The sequence below is a fragment of the Vidua macroura genome, chromosome Z, assembly GCF_024509145.1.
Source record: "Vidua macroura isolate BioBank_ID:100142 chromosome Z, ASM2450914v1, whole genome shotgun sequence".
In the NCBI taxonomy this organism is placed as follows: Eukaryota; Metazoa; Chordata; class Aves; order Passeriformes; family Viduidae; genus Vidua; species Vidua macroura.
The window spans coordinates 38,369,522-38,393,783 of record NC_071611.1 but is presented as its reverse complement, the minus strand read 5'-3'; the positions used below and the strand labels follow the sequence as shown (position 1 = coordinate 38,393,783).

Sequence of the window (24,262 nt, the reverse complement as noted above, 5' to 3'; positions counted from 1 at the left end):
TAAAAGGTTGGACCATGGTTTTCAATAAGGATTTTTTTTTCATGTTGTTTTTGTGGGAGTTGATGCTTCACTGGTTGTCAGGTATCTCTAGTGACCTGCACTCCTGCTCCTTTGGGGAAAATATCTCCAGAATGAGAGCTTGTGTTAGCGGTCACATACGAACACCTTTGCTGTACAACCTCCCTCCTCCTAAGGAAACTCAGACTGTTCTGCTGCATGCGTATGATCCTGTAATGTTTCAGCAAATTATACAAAACACTCTGGTTATTTAACACAACTGTTTACTTGCAGGCTATATTAAATCCAGGGCTAACTAGTAAGAGCGATTTAACCTCTTCTATACGGAAGTATGGAAGGAAAAGCTTAAATAAATATAACTAGAAATTATAAGGCTAAATGTGATTATTTTCCATTTGTCAATAGTTATAGGAGGTCAGTTGGCATAAAGTGTGAGAAAAAAATGTGGCTACACTTAAGATATGACTAAAATTAGTTTTTCTAACAAATTGCTAATGTTGAACCAAGTCCTGCGACCCTCACTTGTCCAGAGCCATTGCTGCTCCTGCACATGCATGACTGCAGTAATATTCAAAAGGCTTAATGACAGGAATAAGGGCTGCAGGCTTCAGCACTACCTTTTGTGAACATAATCAAGATTTTGTTTAAAAGAAAAAAAGGTAAAGTAAGTGATTTTTTGCATTCAAGTTAACACCTTCAATCAAAAGCATGGACCGTTGTTCCCAACGTCTTTGTCTCTCTATATCCCCAAGTGCCATCTACTTTGGCACCTTTGAAAGATAATAAACTTAAATAAATAAGGAGACTCATTACTGAACTGTAATAAATAACAATAACTTAATCTCAAGAAATATCTTCTGTATACTTATGTCTCTGAAGGGATGCATTGCATCAAGTAGTCTCTCTCAATCACAATGACCAAATAGAAATGTAGTTATGCAAGTGACGTTAGTCCTTTGTAAACCTAAAGAAATGCATTTTGTGTAGGCTGGGCTTGTTATTTCCCTTACTATACTAGGAAGAAGTGCTTAAAAACTCAACTTGTTTTCACAGGTAGCAGAATAACAAAATCCTGCACTCATTTTGAAGAAACACAAGATGGAAATAACCAAACTTAGCCAGTAAGTGGAACTGTTTTGCTTAATAAGAACTTGAGCCTGGTCATTTTGGTATTTGTCCAATATCATCTTACTTACAAGGGTAATCTTATAGCTTAGGAGTTGTCCTAAGCACTCAGGAACTGCCCTCCAATGAGCAATAGCACAATGTGTCTTTCAGTAGAGCTGAGGGCACAGGGGATTAGTAAGGGACTCCTAAGCTACTTCTTAGCTAAGCTTCTTGGTAAAACTGGTATATCATGGCATAACTACAACACAGCGTGGTATGGCAGGGTTGTGTTTTTAAGCACGTTCCTCATGGATTGAGTCTCACTGATGGTGGACTGAGTCAAACAGGAAAGGTAGCGTGCACATCATCCATCCATCATCATCTCCACCTGAGCTTTTATCTAAATCCCCATAGGACATCAGAAGTCTCCATCCTTTTACTCTGCCGCATGCCTTCTTATCCCCAGGCTCTCATGGCTCCTTAGTCTGTGTTCTTGGTCCTTTTTCCTCCACCTGGAGCAGACACTTCCTTGGGAACCTTGGTCCCTCTCTTTGCAGCATAGCAGGAATGGAAAACTGGTGCCGCCTCGACATGCAGCTGTCAGACGCATCCACACCTTTTTGCGGAATGTTTTTTTAGTATGTGGTAAACCAGGTTATCATCCAAAAAGGACAGGTCATCATCAAAGGCTGTGGGTCTGCAACAGGCTTGCCTCACTTTGTCAGTGACCAGTTTTTTCTTTTTGGTTAAGTTTTTTAAAATCTTGTCATAGGTGGTCTCAGCTGCATCACAAGATCCACTGCAATACCGGAAAATTAGCTCTTCTTTGGTTTCATATCCCAAATCCAAGTCGGTCACATTTAAATGTATTTCTGTTAAGACACATCCTCGATTTTTGCCCTTTTGATTCCTCTTTCCTTTTCTGTTGGAATTCTCTATGTTTGTGGCTGCATTTTGACGGTTTCTCTCCCGCCTAGAAAAAATCGGAGTCTGTTTATCTGGTGACCTCCTCAGTCTTTTAATAGTGGCTTGAATAAAGTCCACTACCTCATCAAACTGATCTGGATAATCCTCTGGCATATTAGCTGTTTGGGAAAGAGAGAAAAGGCTTTGTCACACATCAATTATCATGAAATTTGTCCATTCACAACTCAAAAATATTACGCACATGCAAGCTTCAGAACACATGCCCAGGACCCCCAGAAATCAAGGAGAATTTGGAATGGTTTAGATCATCACAGAAACTCATTTGTGGAAAGAGAAATGAGATGTATTTGTATTTCTGTGTGTGTCTGCTGATGCTTAGTAGTATTTCAGCACATCTTTTAATATTGAATGAGCCCTGTGGAAATAGAGGGAAGGAAAACATGTCATGGTATAAATATTAGTTAAGAGGTGGATGAAGCCACTGTAAAGAGGTTATACAGACTCTTCCCAGCAAAGAAGCAACAGGAAGAGGTTTCTTTAAAGCATTTTTTTATTATAGTTGTTATTTTCTTTTCACACCAGCAGCAGTTAGTATTGCCAAAGCCACCTGTCAATAAGGTTTTTGGGCATGACAGAAGGAGGATTTCCTGGGGTACCAGACTGAGATATTATTCCTGGATGAATGCCTGGGTTTTTACTGCTTCTAGGGGATAATTATTTTCATAGCTTTTGAAAAATTTTTCATGTAAATGTTTTGTATCACAAGATGCTGATCACACTGAATAGAAATAGGTCAGAATAGAAGTATTATGATAATTTTTAAAGAAATATTATGAATGCATTTTCCTTTTACAAAAATTTAATTTTTTATTCTATTTAATTTATCACTTGGTATATCACTGATGAATTATTCAAGTAAATTGTACAATGAAGTCAATGAAATGTTTTGATACTAGCAGAATGAACCTCTTCAAGAAGAGTGAAATTAAATGTGCTCTGAAATGGTTCCAAATTTTGCCATTTCATCATGATTTGGGAAAAAAATGCATTTTGAAATCCTTAATCTTCCCATGGACTAAATCCCTCAAAATTACTTGCTTTAGTAAATACAGAGAACTAACGGAGGGTCAGGCTGTCAGGATCCTGTGCATGGATGCCCTTACATTGCATTGTTAATGACTGTATCTTAAACTATACTGCAATATTGAGATTTTTTTTTTCATATTTATTGCCCCAAAAATTAAGACTTCTTCCTTTCCAATAAGTCCTAAGAGAATGCTCCTTTCTGTACTCAACTCCTAAAACCCAACATGTAATACCAGTGTCACTCTGGCCTTGCAGATACGGGAATATCCATCTCCAATACTTCTGCAAATATTGCAGGAACACCAAATATTGGGAGATGTTATCCAGTGCAGTACACCTGGTCAGGAGCTGGTACCTACACAAAGGCTCCCACTCAGTGAGGTGCTGAGATTGGAATGGCTCCTTAGGCAAAGGCTCAGCACCACATTTCCCTAATGAGCATGATAAGACAGGAATCCCAGTGGGTAACCAGGCAGCACAGGTACCCAGCTCAAACAGGGTAGCATGGACTCTGTTAACAGGAGGCAGGAAAGCATGAGGCTGCCACCACTACCTAGCAAAAGTGCACCCTCATATCCTCAGTAGAAGCACCAAATACAGAGGAGATGGGGGGCAGCAGAATCCTAACTCTGCCAGTGCAAAAACCTGCTGAAACAGAGAGCATCTGCACATAATCAGGAATAGGGACTGCTGCCTGAAGTAGCCACATCCTAGAGGCCTCCCTCCATCAACAGTGATGGATCAGAGGTATATGTTTTCTGATGGATGGATCCAGCAAAATAGTTTAGACTGGTAAAAGAGTAATGGAGGCTGGAAGCCTTGTATCTCCACATAATGAAGATGATACAAGGCAAATAGGGTGCTATAAACTGTAGAGTTTGGAACTGAAGAAAGTGAATTTCACTTTGTTTTATCTATGCTAAAAACAACAATCCTAGATACCAGTGTTCATATTCGAAGACAGGAAGGAGGGATGGCTGCTATCTATACAGCTAGGTGGAACCTGAACAAGGCAGGACCCAGCCCCATATCCCTGCAATGCCAGTGGTAAGTACACCTTTCTTGCACTCCTCTATCTCTGTAGCAGGTATCAAAGTACATGTGAGCCATACCTACTGGAGAGGGGTTGCTTGGATAGATGCACCAACCAGCTCCTTTGCAGAATAGGCTGGTCTGCCTACTCTGTACAAGTATTGCCCAACCGAGCAAGAACCAGGTCCAGGCGACAGGCAGGTTATGCTCCTTTAAGGCAGCAAGGGCTAGACATCTTTCTAGACTCAGTTAAAAAAGATAACCCAAGTGGAGCTTACATAACCCCCATTGCTGAAGTACAAACGTGGCCCTGAAACATACAGATGGAAAGTAGCTGCCAGAAGGCACTTATTGCTCGGGACTGAGTAGTTTCTAGATTTCCTACACAGAAACTACTTTTTTTAGTCTATAACCAAATAAGAGAAGGATGTAGCCCTGAGGATGGCTCTAGAAGTGCCCTTCTCCACTCTGAACCTCAACTGCCCTCCTCTCATACCACTGTGACTACCCCAGCCCACGCCTCTTTCATGTATTTCTAGTACAACCTTTGTACCTTTGTATGATGCAATGAGACCTTGGCTATGGAGAGAATGAAACACAAAGGTAGGGAAACATACGAGGGCTTAACAAAATTAATGCAGTGATCAACCATCAGGAAGGGGACAAGAGACAGCTACAGGGAAAGCCAATTCTATATATATAGAGATTACTGTTTGCAACCTTCAGCCTTATACTTATCTCAAGCAGGGCACACTGCCAGTGCAGGTCCCTCTCCTAAGAAGGGAGAAACAAAACTGGATTATCTGAAAAGATAATCCAACTGGGCACATGACTTTTAAATGGTTTGCAATTGAGGGGCAAAAATATCACCTACCCCTGTGAGAGTGTTATAGGCAGGAGTGTACTTTGGCTAAATACCAATCAGGCAGCTACAGGGTTCGAGCACTGTTCTGCCAGCTACATCCTGGAGGGTAGTAGACAGGAGGAGGGCAGACCCATGTGGGGGACTGTGTTCCTGCTAAAAGTGCACACTGAGATCTATCCTGGTTCATGTGTGATTCCTACCCCAGCTGCACCAAGGGAGGCAGTGCCACTGAGAGCTTTCTGTGCTGTGAGTGGCCTGTGATATTTCAGGCTGAGGAAACTAAATGCCACTAAAGAGCCCCTTGCATTGCTGGAGATGCAGACAAGCACTGTCAACCCTACTGTGCAAGCAGTAGGGCAAAGTGTAGATCAAATAATCAGACCAAAAGCATATCCAACTAGGGAAGTCCTACCCGTTGCATCTGGGGATTGGGTTTAGATTAGGGGTTCTTATTTGTTTTAGCTAGCCGAGTTCTATGTATCCTCATACATCCCCTGTGTCTTCCCCCCCACCACGGTGTCTAGCCCCAGGCTGCCTGCTGTTGGGTTTTCACCCCTGCCACTCCTGTGACCACTATCCCGGCTGGCCCCGGGAATCCTGTGTCCGCTGCCCCATCCCCACGATCCCACTCAACCCGAAGCTCCGTGTCCAGCCCTGCAGTATTTCGGTTGGTCGCTGTCTCCACGTCATCACCCGCACCGATTGGGCAGGGGGGGGTGGCATCTGCCCTCCCTATCACATCCCCTATATCATCCCGCTCCCTCCCGGGTCCTGGTGCCATTTCCCCATGTGGCGTGGGAAGCGCGGGTCACTACCCCCCTACCGCAGCCCTCCGTGACAATAAAGCCTTCCTGCTTTCCTTCGTGGGTGATTTGGACAATTCCTTCCCTCTTTGCCTCAGACCCTCGCACAGGCGACAGAACCTGGCAGACCCCGACTGGCGTGCCAGCAGCAGTGGCATGCGGGAGAGAAGTGGCGGACCTAAGCATCTGGGCAGAGGCGGCACTGAAGGGCGCTGGAGCTGCTCCGGACCCGGGAGAAAGAGCGCGATACTGCAAGTGACGCCCAACAGTGGAGCCACAGCTGGCGGAGTCACCCTATGCAGATGGAGACTCACCGCGAAGCACCAGGAGCCACGCGGAGAGCCGTTGCCGGCGGCGCGGGACTGCGCTGCTGCCAATCAGCGAGCGTCGCTGCTGAACTGAGCGTGCATGGTCCGCGCAGAGTGCCACTGCGCAGGCAGAGCTGCGCTGGAACTGTGCTTTGTGTTGGACTGAAAACGGGAATGGAGACTCCCCAAAGTAGGTCAGTGAACTCTCCGCCACCCACAGGGAGGCACGCGGTGCCCGCTGAGTGGGAGGGGAAGTGAAACTCTTCACGGCCACGAAGAGCCAAAGAAGAGAAGCTTCCCGGGACCGAGGACCCTGGTGCCAGCTTTTTGTTTGCAGAGATCCTGGTTTGGTGAGTACTTAGCATCACGGGGTACCCAGGCTATACTCTCCTGCATTTGGGTGGGCTTTGCTGCGCTTCCGAGGGTACGGAACACGCAAGCACACAGCGTGAGCGGCGGCTGCCAGGGTCTTTCGTGTTTTTTGGTTTTTTTGTGCTTTTTCTGCACCAGGGGTGAGGTGGGGTGGGTAGAAGTAGCAGGGGGACCGTGCTATCTGCCGACCAGAAGGAATTTTATACCCTACTTAAGGGAACTCTATTGGTGAAGGGCCCCTACCTCAAAAATTCGGTTAAACAGTTTGTACGGTGGCTGTACTTTTCCTTCCCACGTGTAACCGCGGGGGATGCTCGCAAAAAAGAGTTTTGGGAGGGGGTGGGAGAAAAATTGGCGGAGGGGATCGAATGCAGGGATCCCTCCATGAAAGGTTGCTTTGCCACCCTCCATTTGCTGATTTCAGAAGTGGTGAAAGCAGAATCCGTGCGAGAAGTGAGCAGGGAGGGGAAAGAGCCATCATACAAAAATGTTGTTTCCCCTGAATGTGTTTTCCCATCCTCCTTTCCTACCCCTTCTTCCCCTAACCCGGGTGGGCAGGAGGGAGTCCTCTGCCGCTCGAAGGCGCAGGGCAGCTCCACAAACATGGGCCGTGCTCCTGGCTCCCCCAAGCTCCCCCGGCACCCCTGCCTTAGTGAAATTGGCCACTTCGCTGAAGCAATGACCCTAAACACCTTTTCCAATCCCTTTTTCCCTGCTGAAAATCCCTGTTCTAGAGCTGCCCCGCGTTGCTCTGTTTCTTTAAACCCCTTCCTTTGTCTCCCTGAGGAGGCCGAGGCCATGTGCTCGATCCCTTTGTCTTCCCAAGATGGAGGGCAGCAACAGGGCAGGGCCTCTTCTTCCCACAATCCCTTTCTGTCCTTTGTTCCCTGTATCCCCACCTTTGACGCAGCCCCCACCTGCCTCCCTGTGGGCGTGGGTACCGCCCCCTCGGGAGGTCAGGTTACTCCCTCACCCATTGTTCCCCCTCATGTGGGCGTTCCCTCGAGTCCTTTGCATGTCCTCCCTGCTGAGTCATCGACCCCGCCCTCCCCCACCGGGGAGGGCTTTGCCGTCTCCACCCCGCTGCCTCAGGGAGGCAGCCCCCGTCCTGTTCCCTGCACCCTATCCTCATCTTCCCATGGGTCCCGGAGATCCAGGTGGGAGGGAAGAGGAGGGAGGGAGGAGCAGGGACCCCTACCCCCATCTTCCCATGGGCCCCAAATGTCTGGGCGGGAGGGAAAAAGAAGGGGGGGGGAATCAGAGCCCCTGCCTCCACATTTCCATGGTTCCTGGAGACCCGAGAGGGAGGGAAGAGGAGGGAGGGGGGAGCAAGAGCCCCCGACTCTGCAGTCCCATGGTTCCCAGAGACCCGGGAGGGAGGGAAGCAGGGGGAGGGGGAAGCTGATGTGGGTCTCTGAGCATTTTCCAGATTCTGTGGAACGGGTTGAGGTGGCAGCTGAGAGGCATGTGGAGGGATCGGAGGTTCAGGACAAGTCTGTCCTGGAAGCGGCATCCATGAACACTGACACACAGCTTGAGATCCCTAAAAGGCCCAGAAGCCACGTGGTTGCCTTGGATGCTGTGCCTCCAAAGAACGCTAGCCCGAAGCAGCCTCCAGCAAGATGCCAGTGCTTCCACTGCGATCAGAGGGGACATTTTGTCGTTCAATGTCCATTTTTGGGGAGGGCACCCCCAGGGACAGTGGGAGGGGGGGAGGGGAGGGAGGGTAACCCCATTCCTCCAAAAAAACTGAAAAAACAACGTGCATCTGCCTTGCATGAAGATAAAAATAAGGCAGGCCACAGCACCTTAAGGGGAGCTGTGATTTTTCAAGTAATTGTGCAGGTGGTAGTTCAAAACATCAGGGTGCCTGTGAGTGTGGCAGATGACCCCAGCAACTGGGGGGTTGCATCAAACCACAGGCGATGCAAAGAGAAAAAGGACCCTACAATGCTTTAAAAAATGCTTTTCTCCAAAGCCCCAGAAAAACCTTCCAGCCAACCCAGTCTGTGTGTGTCCCAAATCCCAATGTTTGTAATAAAGTTGTCCCAGTTCCCCTATCCCCAAACACCCTGGGAGGAAACCACCCCCAGCATCATCGCAGCAAGCCCTCTCCATCTGCAAAGGGCAGCCGTCGCAGCAGCAGAGGAAAACACCAGGAGCAGAAGAAGCTGAGAGAAGAGGCCACTGCATGAAGATCCAAGTCAAAGCAACTGTCCTTTTTATATGTTTTAAAACGGGGAATTGTTGCATCTGGGGATTGGGTTTAGATTAGGGGTTCTTATTTGTTTTAGCTAGCCGAGTTCTATGTATCCTCATACATCCCCTGTGTCTTGCCCCCCACCCCGCGGTGTCTAGCCCCAGACTGCCTGCTGTTGGGTTTTCACGCCTGCCACTACCCCGTCCAGCCCTGGGAATCCTGTGTCCGCTGCCCCATCCCCACGATCCCACTCAACCCGAAGCTCCGTGTCCAGCCCTGCGGTATTTCGGTTGGTCGCTGTCTCCACGTCATCACCGCGGCACCTGCATGGATTGGGGGGCGTCTGCCCTCCTTATCACATCCCCTATATCATCCTGTTCCCTCCCAGGTCCCGGTGCTATTTCCCCCATGTAGAGTGGGAAGTGCGTGTCGCTACCCCCCTACCGCAGCCCTCCGTGACAATAAAGCCTTCCTGCTCTCCTCGTGGGTGATCTGAACAATTCCTTCCCTCTTTGCCTCGGACCCTTGTGCGGGCGACTGAACCTGGCAGACCCCGACCGGCGTGCTGGTGCCAGCGGCATGCGGGAGAGAAGCAGCGGACCCAAGCGTCTAGGGGGAGGCGGCGCCCAAGGGTGCCGGAGCTGCTCCAGACCCAGGAAAAAGAGCGCGATGCCACACCTACCTACACACACAAGGCAAGCTGCACCCAGAAAATTGGGTCAATGACAGAATGACGGGTCCTGCTAATGTCATTAAGGCTTGAACATGCCAGAAGTGTTCCAAGTGTCTAATGGAGCTGGGGATCCCTGCTCTGCTCATGCCCTACTGAAACACCAGGATATATTTTGGAGACTCCATGGGAGGAATCCCAGCACTATTAGTAATATGAATTCCAATTTCCTACCTCCAGCGTGGACTTTCTTTTCAGCCCAGGGAATTGGAAACTATCCTATACAGGTATCCACATCTACCAGTAAGACTCCTGCAGGGACCCCCAATATCTGGAGATTACATTACTGGAGGAGGCAAAAGGTCTGTGGGTGATAAGAGGAAACTGGTGGAAACAGTGGGCACAGAGCTCCCCCTGAGAAAATGTGAAGGTCTTCTTGATCCTGGTCACTCTCTGCCCACCTAAACTACATGTGCTGGTACAGGCTATATGGGTACATCAAATCAACACAGTGGCAGCTGCATTACTGGGCTACTCAATGAGACGTTGCAAGTTCCTGTAAGCAACACTCTGCTTTGCCTGTGGAGCAGCAAACTGGTTGTGAGCAATGCAGCAACGTTCTTTTGTCAGCTCCCAATGCACTGCCAAGGTACCCCAGGTTTGCTTCTGTAATTTACCAGTCGTAGCAACAGCTCCAATCCCTGCAATCAGCTAATTTTCTACTGCTTAATAAATCAGTCATCAGTGTGACTATAAGCAGCCACTAGGAATGGGTCACAGGGGTCTGGAAGAAAGATTGACAACCAGGAGTGAAGGGAGACTTGTCTTAGCCCTGTGCTGAGGTGCCAGTCATGACTCAGTAGGGATATTCAGCTGTCCAACAACCATGGGTGTGATGACCTAGTGCCTGAAACTGCTAAAATAAGACCCAGAGCAATCCAATGGAAACATCAGCATTGACACCAGGCATGATGGGTTGAAACAAGGCACTAGAGGTAAATGCTGAGGAAGCTGCCACCAGACATCATACATCAATAAACAATGACCTCTATGACTAAACTCTGTAAAAGGCTAATAGACAGAAGGGAAGGTGAAGACTGACTGCAGGATGTCCTCATCCTGATGGGCACTTGGTAGGTGTGCTCCAGGGATCCTCTCTGCACCACAGACATCACATGCTGAGCACTTGTTTGGTCTCTGCATTGTTTTAAGTTCTGCTGGGGGCAATGGGGGTGCTGAGCAGAGCTGTGGCCAGGGAACATCAGCGCAGTCATAGGGGCTGCCTGAGCATGTAGCAATGGTTTGTAAACTGAATAAAGCTGTTTGATAGAGGGGTACTTTTATACCCTTCTGTCTGCAACGTTGTTTAGAAAATGTTTATAGTCTCACGGCATCTTTGCTTCTCTCACACTGCATGGACTGGGCTGACTTGATTGTGCAGCAGACAGAGTGTGCTGGGGGGATTTCACACCCCTGCAAGGAGCAGATACACATTTTGCATGTGTGTGTATGTGTGCTTCATTTACACATACACACACACAAATACAACAAATTATACACACACACACACACACACACACACACACACATTTTTTCAAAGCAAACTAGTTTACAGACAACACTTGCCTTCTGCTGGAAAAGCTGAGAGAACAAACACATGACAGATGCCTGTCATGTAGTGCAATGTGCCAGCAGAAAATGCTGGGATAATGGCATTAAAGCAGCAAAGATCTCTGAGGAGTAGTCCCCGATCTCAAGCTCCAGGGTGTGAAGGAATTAGAATTTAAAAATTGAAAGTCACCTAGGACATGACAGGACAGGACAGGATAGGGTAAGATAGGATAGGATAGATAGGATAGGATAGGATAGGATAGGATAGGATAGGATAGGATAGGATAGGATAGGATAAGATAGGATAGGATAGGATAGGATAAGATAGGATAGGATAGGATAGGATAGCCAGAGCAGTGTGTGCTCAATACAGGTTTGCAAAAGTTGTCTTGCACATGTGATGCACCTCAAAACATGTGTTTCCCAAAGGAAAGGAACATATGTCCTTCAAAAGTAAAATACTCCCTTAGGGAACAGAGGGTCTCTGTATGTCTTGTTCAGAGGGTGGGAGAAAGGCTCACAGGCCCCACTGGTTGGTTGTTATGGGCTGAGCCCCACCACTTATGGTGACATAGACTGGTGTGAAGTAATGAGGTTTTGTTTGGGTTTTATGTCACAATTCTCAAAGCTATTTCCTGACTGTCCAGCTCCCTGAGAAAGTCCCTTGGAGGCAGTCTGTGTGCAGGCTTGTGCAGATGTTTATGTGTCACCTCTGCCTAGTGTCCCTGCAGCAGAAGCTTGGGGCAGGCAGCAGGGCTTGTGGGAACTGCATCCACTGTGTGTGTCCTGCTGTGCCCAGCTCACCCTCCTGCAGCTCCTTTCCATGCTCCCTCTTTCGTTACCATGCCACCCAAGCACGAACAGGCAGAGTCTTTTCCTATGGTTGCAACAAGAGTACAAGTTTGTTTTCTGGGGTCAGAGAACTAAGACTGTTGGATATTGATGACAGTCCATGTGCGACTGTGCCTCTGAGCACCTTCTCTGTCTCCCTTGTCCAGCTGAACAAGGGCTCTTGATCTGTAAAGATTTTCTCACATAAGCAGAAAAATGAATAAAAAAGCAAAGAAAGAAAGAATGAAATGTCACAAGACTGATACAAATAGGAATTTAGCAGACTGATCAGATTGGGGGCACAGCTAGTGAACACCTTCACCGGAGGGAGTGAGACTCACTTAAAATACTAATTTTAAAACCAAACCAACCAACCAACCAACCACCACCACCACCAAAACAAAAACAAAAAAACAAAAAAACCCAAAACAAAACAAAACAAAAAACCCACAAAAAACCAAAAAAGCTCCCACAAAAAACCACAAGAATATTTGCATAATCTGCTTGCTGTTTGCAAGCTGTTTGCTTGTTTTCTAAACACTTAGGACACAGTCAGATCATAGCTTTGACCCAGCCTCCTAGGTTTGGAACATCCTTCTGTAATGTAAACTGATATTCTTGCCTCACTGATGTTCTCTGGAACCTGAAGTTTTGACCTGCCTGTCCCTAAGCCAGTCTCTGTCCCCTGGGCACAAGAAGAGCTGGCAGCATGCATGAGTGAAGGATCTCCCATTAGCCCTTGGAGAAATCCAGTCCTGAGTTCAGCTTTGGGAGTGCAGAGAAATGTGCCTTCCTATGGGCATCTTCCCCACTGCAACCCCCCAGAACCTGTCTTTGCATTTTTATTTAATTAGAAACACCATGTGACACCAGGATTGGGATCTGATCCCTGTGCTTCTTAGAAGAATAATTATAAGGTGTTCTGAGAGACTTCTATATGAAACAAGTCTAAATGGATATTCACACCAAATGTGTCCCATTATTGGCAAAACAGCCTCCATTAAGTAAAAATGGACAATTTATTTCTGTCTGTTCAAATGTGATCACAATTACATTTTGTAAATCTATTAATTTGATTTTTCTATAAACAGATTCATTTTAAAGCCAAATAGTCCTCCATGTGCAATGGCAGCAACCCAGTATGGTAAATCAAGAAATCCTCAGTTTGTACTTGATCACAAACTGATAGTTTGGATCTTCAATTTTTGAGATAAATATCTAGTTTCTTCCTTTGATGCCTGGTTATAGATTTAAAAGACTAACTACAGTCTCTTCTCACCATGCTGTCTCTTATGGCATACAAGAAAACCTTAAACCCTGTATATTGCAGAAGAATAATTTATATAGGTGGGTTTTCCTTTTAGTTTTTTTCAACCTCACAAAACTGCCATATTATTTGGCACTTTACAAACCCTGAGCTAAAGTGACGTAACAGAACTCATGAAAGGTATATTAAACATTATAGAATTAGGTTTTGCTTTTAGATTGTAGTTTTTATGCCTGCATTTGTGACAGTGTATAGCTATCACATCAATACGTTAGACCAAACACTTAACTAAATTATTTCGCTTAAGCACAATCTTTCAATTAGAGCAGTTCAACAAACAGGATCAGACCCTGAAGTATGATTTCAAAGTTCTAGGGATTTAGTCCAGCTTATTGTAATGGTAAGCACTATTTAGAAAATTTAGATCCAGATCTGCATTGGGATTAAAGGGCCCCTTTTGAAAAACAGTTCTGGTACTTTAATCTGTGACCTTCATAATCAAATAATTACTTTACTTTATACTTTTTTTTTTTTTAATATTTAGCTTGCTTTGCAGTTCTGTTTTCAGGTGCTTATTATAGTGGACGTGGACTCTCTGAACACAGAATGCCTCCATTTCATACCACAGGGATGTATTTTAGGGGAGATTTGGAGCAATTTGTTTGTGGAAGTGTAACCTTATCCAGGTTAAAAATAGTAATGTGATGATCATTTGGCTTTACAAAGTGAGAAAGTAGCAACTGTGGTGGGGATAAAACATTTGTTTTATTGAAAATGAAATATTTGGTATAAAAAGACCATATTATATGAACACATCTAAGTGAAGGCAGGTGTTAAAAATAGTATGCTGAAACATATTTGGTAATTAAACAATTAAAATACCACCTCTCTGAGGCATGACTGTTTTCATGCCTTGCCTGAAAATCCATGGGGCCAAGAGTGAAATGGAAACCCCTTGGTTGTATCCATTAGGAAATAGAGCATCAAACAAACCAGGGTCAGCTCATCCTTAAATGTTTAATACAGTTCTGTATTACCTCACTCCCAGCCCATGCTGTGGCTCCCCTCAGACTCAGAGAGCCCTAGAAATGGAGCCTCTCCCTGGTGTCATTTATCTCTCATCAAGGCAAGTGCTAAATAACCTGGTGGGTGATGCTAGGGCCACTCACACCAGTCAGGTACAATGAGGCAACACTGGTAAAAGGCAGAGGATTGACCTTCCTGGCATCCTTGCTCCTGATGGAGCAGTCATGTGTTTGTAGCTCACTGGCTAACCCTGCAGCTTCCCACGTGTAGATCATAATGACAAATCCATAGTCCTTTGTATTTTCACTCTGCCATGCTTGGCAGTGCCTCCCTTTCTGTACCTTGTTTGCCTTCTTGCAGGTAGAAATGCTGGTCCTCAACAGAGGAAGAAAGCAGGGAGACAATAGGACCAGCACAGTTTTTGCCAGCGTGGGAAGTCCCTGAGTGCAGGGAGAAAGAGCCAGGTCAGATGGACTGTGTGAAGCAGAGGAAGTCATGAGCTGACCTGCTCACGGGAGTTTCTCACTCCTCACCTAGTCTAGGCAGGTTGCTCACAAGACCCTGACCGATGGTGGGCTGCCCTCCTTTGCCCACTCCCACCTCTGGCCTTTCTGGGGTGGGCAGAGGAACATCTCACCCAGCAGTCAAGGAGCAGAGGAGCAACAGGAGGATGCAATCTTGCCTCTGGCACAGAGCTTTGAATCACCCGCTCTGAGCACCACAGAGCAGTTGGCTTTTCAGCAGTTGCACCTGAGATTTTGTGGCATCTCCTGCAGATGCTGCCAGGAGCCCATCTGCACTAGGACCTTATCCTACGGGGTGGTGGGTGTGTGAGCACCCTCAGAGCATTCCTGCATCAGAAGAAGTTACAGCATGAAGAATGTAAAATGGGAAGATAGAAAAAGTGCAAGTACCCTGCCTGAAGCCACCAACTGAGTAGGAGCCAAATCTGGGCAAGACACATACCTGTTGACTCCTCCTTGGTACACTTCCATACCATGCTGAGTAAATACCCAGCTTCCCAGTAAATCCTAGGTTTACTCCTAATATTTGGTTAAGCTAGAACCTCAAATCCTGTGAGAGCCTCAGATGAGTATATGTGAGTGAGACCTGAAACCTGTGACATTTGTTAGCAAGAACACATGCAGCCAGCTAATAGGCGAGCACACAGGTTTTAATGGAGGAAATACTGGTGGTATTTTCTTCACCATCCCTGATAAAGAAGTGATCCAGCCCAGCTCTCTAATGACATCAGTAAAACCCCACTATGGTAACCTAGCCCCTCTTTAATAACAGTTCACAGAAGGGAAAGAGCATGGTTAAATCAGTAACATCAGCTGTTATTAGAATACCTGTGCTCTCATGCTGCATCTCCCATTGGGTTTTAGAAGCATCCCCAAGGAACAAAGACATGCACCAAAACAGGAAGAACAGACTCTAAAGGGAGTCTAAGCCAGTCTTTTCCCTGTTGCTGTAGACTGGTAGAGCAGTCCGGGAAAAATCTTGGCTGATGTTTCTCTTGTGGCAATCTCTGCTGCTGTCAGATTTGATCTGATCTATAAATAACACATGGTCTTCCATTGTTGCCTTTCAATTGCCTGCATTTCAATGTGTTTACAAAAGGAACAATATGGAAGGTATTAATATTGCTAATTGAAAATTGTTATTGCTGTAGTAATCAGTCCCTGGCTCTAGGGCAGGTGCATGTACTCCACTGCAGAAGGGCTCACACTCTGAGTGTGGACTGGCACTTTGTAAGACAAGAGCTGGTGTGTGCTCAGAAGAATAAGGTCCTTCCTAACTGCTACACTGGGTGCTACCTCCCTTCAGAAATTTCATAAGTAATGGGTGATTTTGCCAAAGAAATCACATATGCTTTGGATGGAAGCAGAGATAGTCCAGATGTTTGTACACAGTTTGTTATTGAAAGGGGATATGACCAGCTTGCCTCAAAAGCATGGCCAGAGAATTTCTGGCATACTGCTATAGCACTGCCAGCCACAACACAGGAAAATAAATACATGGATTTCAGTGTTTGCTTATTTTGAAGAATATTCCTGTCCAAAAATCTTTAAAGTATTTGCACAAGTCCCAAAGACTTCAAAGAAATGTACCTGCAGGTTTCAGTTTAAGTGATGTATAATACATAGAGCCTAAACTTCTGCTAGGTCATATGAGTGGCTTTGTTCCTTAAAAATTGCTGCTATATGAAGTACCTCACAAAATTAATTTTAAGTCCTTGATCTTAAAACATATTCTAACATATATTTTGTGTCTTAATGTTTTATTTACAGCTGTCTCAAGTAAGTACTTTTTTATCCTATTTTCTTTCTTCTCTTTGTTATCACAATTTAAATTCCAAGAACAACTGAAATATTTCCTGTGGTTCTCTTTACCAAAGGATATTTCTTGATCAGGAAACTGAGCTGGTTTTATAAAAAATGACCACTCTGCAGTGCTAACCACTCTAGCAGCACTAATGTGTCAGTGGCCTATTTAGATGTCTGATGATCCTGGACATGGTTATGCTGCAGTATTTTGTATTGCTTGTTTATTTCTACTTATTCACTTACTATCTCAGAAATATGGGTATCCACAACAAATGTAGTTATGTAAAGGTTTGGCTATGTACTACAAGTTTTACATTGCGATCTCTAGATAGTGGTGGGGGGTAGGAATGAAAGCTGGGTATTTGCACTAGATGTTCACCTCTGAACATCTGCAGTTGTGGCAGGGTGGGACTTGATGACCCAAATGGCTTCTCAAAGCCTTTGTAACTTTAATGATTTTAAAACTGATTTTTGCAGTACTAACCAGGAACAGTATAATTTACAAAGACATTACAATCTATCAGTCAGAGGATCTACTAGTGGACAAACAATGCCTCCTCCACTGAATTCAGTGACAGTCCAATGAATACGTAACACAACTAAGTTCTTCAGCTTTTCAAGGAATGTTTTGAAGCTCTTCATCTGCAAACCCTGAACATGGGTATTTCTAAAATATACTGAAAAGTCTTATGAAAGGTGACAAAGAAAAGTATGTCTAGTTATGTTATCTGTCAATAAATACCTGAAAAACATCCAACACCATCCACAGTTTCACTGGCAATATTTTGAGGTCCCTAAATTTAAAAGCAGCAAAAAACTAAAACTTTCAGCAATGGATAACCCAAAATGAGAATAGAACTTTATTATCCTACAATTCAGACTTTTTTTTACTTAAGTAACAGAGTGCTCTTCATTGGAGTATATTCAGTATTTATACCTGAGACTGCAGAAGAATTTGCTTTTAGGGCTACATGGCTATGGATTTAACCACATCTGCCTGGTTTCTTTCTTTTTCTAGAATTTTGCCCATGAATGGACCAATATGAATGCTTGGGATTTCTGAATGCCTAGATAACCTGGGTGTCCCTGTGCAAACAAACTGTAGGACACAGACGTGCTGGCTCGGGCACCCAGGCGCACTCGGCTGGACACTGGCAGGATGCGCCAGCTGTGCTGGATGCACTGGCTGTGCTGGGCACACACAGATCAGATGGCACAGGGTAGTGCCTGCTCAGTGTGGCTGATACCTCCCTAATGCACTGGGTTTGCTGTGCAGGGCAGGTTATCTCTGCAGCTTCTTGGTGTCTTAGTCTAAAGCACAGACACCACACCATAGGTGTCCTGAGCAGGATAGCCTGGGCAGAAACATGAGAGTTGTAGTTTGTGACATTGAATGGGCCTAATAAATATTGTAGAGAAGGAAATGCATTCAGTTGGAAGCATAATTAAACACTGGTTTTGCCTTAAAGAGACATACAATACCTCTATTTTTCTAGATGCTTTCCATATTAGTTGATAAAGTTGCAGCTAAAAGCAGTAACTCAACATTAAATACACTTTAGCAGGGGTAAGAAGAATTTTTAACAGAGGTATAACACATACACACCATGGCATGTCACAGCATATAGCAAAGAAGCTCCCACAGTGAATGACCATTCAGTAGCTCTAGAGTAACTCAGACATCATAATGCAAAAATCTATCTTTTCTTAATATCTATCTTATTAGGAGGGAAAATCCCATGGGGAGATGTTTAATTTAATTCTACCTGCTTACCACTAGTTCTTAGTAAAGGTTCTCACCTTGATCAAGACAATACATGTCATAGAATGGATTTTAGGACACTCCGGTCCTCGCATGTTGATTATGTGCATCCAACAGCAAGCAGTTACAAGATGTATTCACTGGCAACTGTGTATAATGCAACAAGTGTTTGGCTCCCTCTGCACTGTCATGTTTCTGAGGCTGCTGACTTAGTATTTAGTTTATAATAATGTGGTTTATATTTGTTCTATTTGCATTTGGTATTTAAGCTAATAGTGTTCTTCCTCCAGAGGATTGTAGAATAAGGGAAACAATGAAACAGTTAAAAATGCTGTTTCTATTCTGGTTTTTGTGGGTGTGAAATAAGCTATCCCATGAATATTGATGCCAAAACACCTACAAATACTAGATTCATCTCCAATGCACTGCATTTGTGGAGGATAATCCAGCCTCTAGTCCAATTAAAAATGCAGAAGATTGCAATTGCTAGCACCCCCTGCCATCTCTGATTACTGCCCTGAACAGCAAAGGTCAGCACATTACACCTGATCAGCCCAGGAGGTTAGAACCCTGCCTGGAGCATGGAATGAAGGGAGGTTTCAAGCCAGCCTGAAAGGGATGGGGTAACATCAGGTGACCTCAGAGTACTTTGCAGAGAAAGCAATCCCATCAAACATGAACACAAAAATGTTTTGAATGTGTCAAGGGCCTGGGAAAGAGATGTGTTCTCCAGCAAGCTGTTCGGCCTGCCCTTAGGGGTGGACTTGATCTCACAGTCCTACTAAGCCCTGATGCATGTGGTGTGTGGGAGACACAATTTCTCTGGAGTAAGAGCAGTGGACCTTGGAGCAAAATGGCTACACCCAGCCTGCAAAGGGATTGCTTTAGGGGACAGCAGTACACCTCTCTGAATGCACACAGCACCGAGTCCTGCTCAGGACCTACACACTGCTCTATGCATATGAGGCAACACAGGTGATGATGGTGCCCCCACCAATTTGTGAGCTGTCTGCTGCAAAAGCCCTTAGCAAAGCAGCTGACCAACAGCACCCACAGAGATGTGAATACATGGCAAGTTCACCAGCAGACGGCCAGGGAGCTGCAAGCACACCTCTGTGCTTGTGGCACATTGTGCTCTAATGGCAAGAGAAACCTTCAAGTGGAAAGGGAAATCTACATGGTGTAATCACTGATTCCTCTTGTGTACTTAGTTCTATGTCTTTCCTGTGCTGAAGGGTGCATGCCACCAAATTGTAAGCAGAGAGAACAAATATGTCAAAGACACTGATGGGGGTGACGAGTAAAGTGCTGCTGCAGCAGGAAGGCAGTGATGTATCTAGGTAGGGTCAGCCTCATAGCCTGTTTGCAGACACCACACACCTTTAAATCAACTACAAACAGCATAAAAGTGCACCAGAGTATTTCACTGCTCTCTTACAGAGAGACTCGCCCTAGTCACCTTTTTGCAGGTCTCCTCTGACTCATTTTACTTGGCAACACAGAGATGAATTTCTGACTTTCAGACTCGATTGTTGTGTTAACTACTCCCCTACAAAGATCACAGGAACACCCTGGGTTTTCCTCAATTTCAGATGTGAAAAACAGTACTGCTTCCTTTGCTCTTGCAGCCAGGCCCATTTGTTAGTGATACACAGACTTAAAAAATTGAGACCAAACTATCAAATTGTCAAATTACTATCTTGGGCAATAACCTTTCACCCAGCTCTGCAGGGCTAAGCCCATGTCTGTATCCTGGAAACAGAGAAAATATTGATACTACCATAGCTCAGGTAAAACACAGGTTGTCTTTCTTCCTGCTTCTTGTTTATCCAATCCACAGGAAAGGAAAAAAGAAGACACAATGATGAGAAGTTTTGGATACGAGGAACTGTGAAAATCACTACTGCTGCCTACCCCCTTGAGCTGCTGTAGAGGGATCAGCTTACCAGGGACCATATTCCCAGAAGGTAGTTTCAAGATAAAAGTAGGCATTGTACAAATACTATCACTCTGGAAAGATGGAGCATTAATGCTCTCCCACCCTGAAGCTTCAGCGAGAGCTACAAACTGACTAATGATGCTTTCCCTCTAATGCTCTTCTTGCCACCAGCACCTCAGCAACTCTGTACAGAGTGGAATAGCACATTGGCCTGAAAAGCTGATCACTGCCTTTTGCAGGACAGCACTTATCCACCACATGGCTTGCAATGGGGAAGAAGATCACCATGTGTGATAGCCCCATGATCCTGGCAGGCTGTAGCCCTGTGAGGAAACACTTTTGGCCAACCTCCCTGTGTGGAGGGGCTTAAAGAATGTCAGGGTTGCCAGTCTGTGAGCAGCAGGAGCCCAGGCTGGGACACACAGAGGTGGGAGCCTAGGCAAGATTCCAGCAGGGGGGAAACACTAGCAAGAGAAGGGAAGAGAGAAGACTAAACGGGGAAGGGCATAAACATGTGTGTGTATGGAAGAGATGGGTGTTTGGGAGGGGTCAAAGTGAAGTCACAGCAAATGCTTGGTGCCTCTACACTGCATTAGCCTGGCTGCTCCCAGAGAAACCAGAGCGTGGCTGCCTCTGACTGGAGCTGTGGCAGGCGCAGGGAAAGGACATGCCTCCAGAAAAGGAGATAGAAATGAATCCCAATTACTGGACACTGTCTGTATCCTGTAATGAGCTAAACAGAGAGGGGGATGAGCAAGGGCAAAAGAAACAACCTTCAAACTGTGTCTGTGCCTTTGCTAAGCGAGTGTCTCCACTATTCATGTGAGTATCTTACCACTTCTTACTGAGTCATATTATCTCTCTCTTTAAAAAGCCACCAGAGTTAACATAACGCTCACGTTCCACTGTGAAAATTCTGTATCTGCTATTGTAGGTACAGGACCTATTATTAGCAAGGCATTATTATCTGTCACTTGGATTGTAAACTGTCTTACTGTGAGCTAGCCCATGTGGATTGCTCTGCATCAAGCTCCTAACCCTGCCACAGCTACTCTTCTGTGAATTTCCATGTGGACACACTTATTTCGAGATCAGAATCCAAGGAGGATTTAATGAAGCTCAGCAGTACTCCAGGATGTGTACAGTGCCTCCCATCACGGAGCCAATCCTCCATCAGGACTTGCGCCCACTACAGGCAGAGAATAATTGCATTGGCAGGTCTGAGCAGGGAGAGGAGGCTGAGGCAGTGGAGAAGGAGTTTCAGTGCCTGTGCTGTGAGGGGTGTGAACCAGATCCTCCTCTCGGCTCCTCTGCATACAACAAACTTGTACTACCCACCTCCCCAACCAGAGGGATCCTAAGACTGCCAGGAAGGCAGGGCTGGAGTGTACAGGGGGCATTGCCACTGCAATTGTCAACCCCAAGTTTTGGAGAATGACTAGGTTTGGAGCTGCTCAAACAAGATCAACGCAAATGACATTGCCTGTGGAGAAATGGAGCACAAAATGGGAGGATCCTTTTCTCATCCTGATGCCTGAGCAAAGGGAAGCAAGTTTAGCAACACAGACAGCAGTTGCTACAAAGGGGAATGTTTCTTACAGTCACTGTGCACAGCATAGGGAGGCAGCAGGCTGATGGGGGAGAGATCATCTTCAGGTCCCTCTACCACTGAAGGGGACCCCTTGGGAGGCGTCTTACCGGTGGGCAGGGGCAAGGTGGAGACCGTGTTGAGCAGCACCACGCAGACAGCCACAACATCCCATAACTTCATCTTAGATCTCCTTCCAACACAGGCCCCTGGCAGAAAGGAGAGGCAGGGTTAGCTCCCAGCTGCTATGTTTCACCCAGTCCTGCCCCGGCTATGCCAGCCCTGAGACACAGCTAAGCAGTCTTGCACCCCAGATCATACTGGTTCACCCAGGACAGGCCTGACGACATTGGATGGAAGAACTGTTCCTCGTGCAGCCAGGGTGAGTGAGGTGGGCTGTCCCCAGAGAGTGAATGGTGTGGGAGACGGAGGCACAGGATAGCCTCCAGTCCCTTTATGCCTGAGAAAGCTGCACTGGGGAAGGCAGGCATGGAGGCCCCAGAAATCTGTTTCTAGGGTCAGGGAGTGTGACTATGTCCCTGTGCTGACTGGCAGGCAGGTCACCTTGTGCTTGTTGAGCACCTGGGCAGCACCAGGGCACCTGTTCTCAGGCTGGACCAGGGAGGACTTGGCTGATCTGGGGTGCTGGTCTGTGCAGACTTGATGTGCTACAAGCAAACCTTCCTTTCCCTCTTTTCCCCTTCCCTCATCTCTTTCCGTTTCCCTTTCTTCTTCCCTCCACCCTTTCCCTTCCCTTATACAGTCCTCTCTTTCCTCTTAATTTTTTCTCTTCTTTTCTTTTTCCTTTCATCTTCACTTGTCACCTTTTTTCCTTATACTCTTCCTTTCCCCCATTCTTTCCTCATTCCCTATTGTCTTCCTCTTTTCTTCCTATTTCCCTTCCCTCATTTCAAGATTTCCTTTTTTCCTTCCATTTTCTCCTTCCACTTTCATTTTTCTTTCGTTTCCATCTCCCTTTAATTTTCCTCTTCCCTTCTCATTTCCCACTCCTTGTATTGTTCTCCTCCCCTAGTCTTTCTTTCAGTCTCTTTCTCTCTTTTTTTCACTGATCCTCTTTCTTCTCTCTTCTCCCCTTCTCTTCCCTTGTTCATTTTCCTTTTCTTCTCCTCGTTCCCCGGCCGCCCTCCCTGAAGTCTGCCACGACAAGTACCCGCTGCCCTCTGCACGCCGCCCGGGGTTAACAGCTGCCCCCAGCCCGGTTCGGCTTGGCCCAGGCGGCGGCACAGGGCAGTGTCTGGCCCCGGAGAAGCAGCCCCGCCGGGAGGGAACCACAGAGGTCCCGGTCCAGCGGCGGGGCTTAGGGCGCGGCTGCCGCTCGGTGCGCGCTTTCTCCGCCGGCTGCTGCCTTCGCACCTCGTCGCGTTCGGGGAACTGCGGGGTGCCCCGGAGACAGTGCCCGCCCGCCGCGCCCTCTCCCCCGTGCTCCCATCCTCGCCCTCACCTCTGAGCTGGTCTCGTCGGACCCGAGATGGACATTAACGCCGTGGAGTCGACCAGCCGGCCGGACGATTCATGTGGGCAGGTCGGGGTCCGACTGCCAGCACCCTCTTTGCTCAAAGGAGGGGAGAAGGGGGACTCGTATGGAGGAGGGGGTGTAAGGTCGCAGGTCTGGATGGAGGCAGCGAGGAGCCGGTAGCACAGTCCCCGGAGGCCTCCCCCGCCGCCGCCGCAGGTGCTGTGCCCGCGGCAGGAGCGGCGCCACGGGGGTCTCTGCCCGCCCCGGCCCCGGAGCCCCGCTCAGCAGCGGCGGGAGCGGCCCGAGCCGCGGGGAGCGCCGCCTGGCAGCGGGAGCTGGCGCTGGGTGCTGCACTTGGGACCCTGCCTGGAAATCTGAGAAAGACACTCCATCAACAATTGCGGGGAGTCAGATGAAGACATCAGCGCTCCTGTAACGCCAGCACGTCCAGCACTGCCGGGAGCCGCGCACCGTTCGGACACGCACACCACGGCGGGAGAAAAAGAAAAAAAAGAAAAAAGAAAAAAAAAAAAAAAAAAAAAAAAAAAAGTACCAAGAAAAACCCCACCCCAGCGGAGGAAGGAAGGGGAAAACGATTAAAAAAATAAAAATCAAACCACCCGCCCCCCTCAGCCTGCTGTGAGAATCAGAGGCCGGCACTGGGATTTGTAGAGCCGGTAGCAGCAGCAGCAGCAGCAGCAGTGAGGCTTCCTCCTCCAGAGCGGCGTCCTGTCGCGGCGAAAGCTTAGATCCAAGCGGGAGCGCGGCGGGAAGCTGGGCCGGTGTTGGAAGCGCCCGCTCCGGCTGGGCCTGGGCTCGCCGGGCTCCCCGGGCGCCTGCGGGGCTGGGTGGGGGCGCGGGGCTGGGCGAGGCGCGGGGCTGGGCGAGGCGCGGGGGGCGCCGCACCCGCGGACGGAGTGAGCACGGAGCCGAACGTGCGGGCGCGAGGGCTTTGCCAGGGCGACTCGGCGCCGCAGATGGATTTATAGGGCCCTTTGGCAGTGACGCGCCCTGCGCTGATTCGCTTTCAGACCCAAACACAC

General features: G+C 47.1%; 1 protein-coding gene across 2 annotated transcripts; it reads right to left on the bottom strand.

Annotated features, from left to right (window-relative positions):
- Positions 1-1,725: 1,725 nt before the first annotated feature.
- GDNF (glial cell derived neurotrophic factor) lies at positions 1,726-21,925 on the bottom strand. 2 transcript variants are annotated; one of them, XM_054003318.1, is made up of 2 exons: positions 21,754-21,925; positions 1,726-2,210 (listed from the first exon to the last, which is right to left on the bottom strand). In XM_054003318.1, exons 1-2 carry the CDS (start codon positions 21,923-21,925, stop codon positions 1,726-1,728), a joined length of 657 nt encoding a protein of 218 aa, XP_053859293.1. The 2 variants fall into 2 exon arrangements, with proteins under 2 accessions (XP_053859293.1, XP_053859294.1); XM_054003319.1 differs by having other exon boundaries at positions 21,853-21,925.
- Positions 21,926-24,262: the final 2,337 nt, after the last annotated feature.

Excerpts from the sequence above, each read along its gene's own strand:
- GDNF (XM_054003318.1), bottom strand. The coding sequence starts at position 21,925 with ATGAAGTTATGGGATGTTGTGGCTGTCTGCGTGGTGCTGCTCAACACG. Across the intron at positions 2,211-21,753 it reads CTATGCTGTGCACAGTGACT|CTAATATGCCAGAGGATTAT; the intron begins GTAAGAAACATT and ends TTTCCCAAACAG.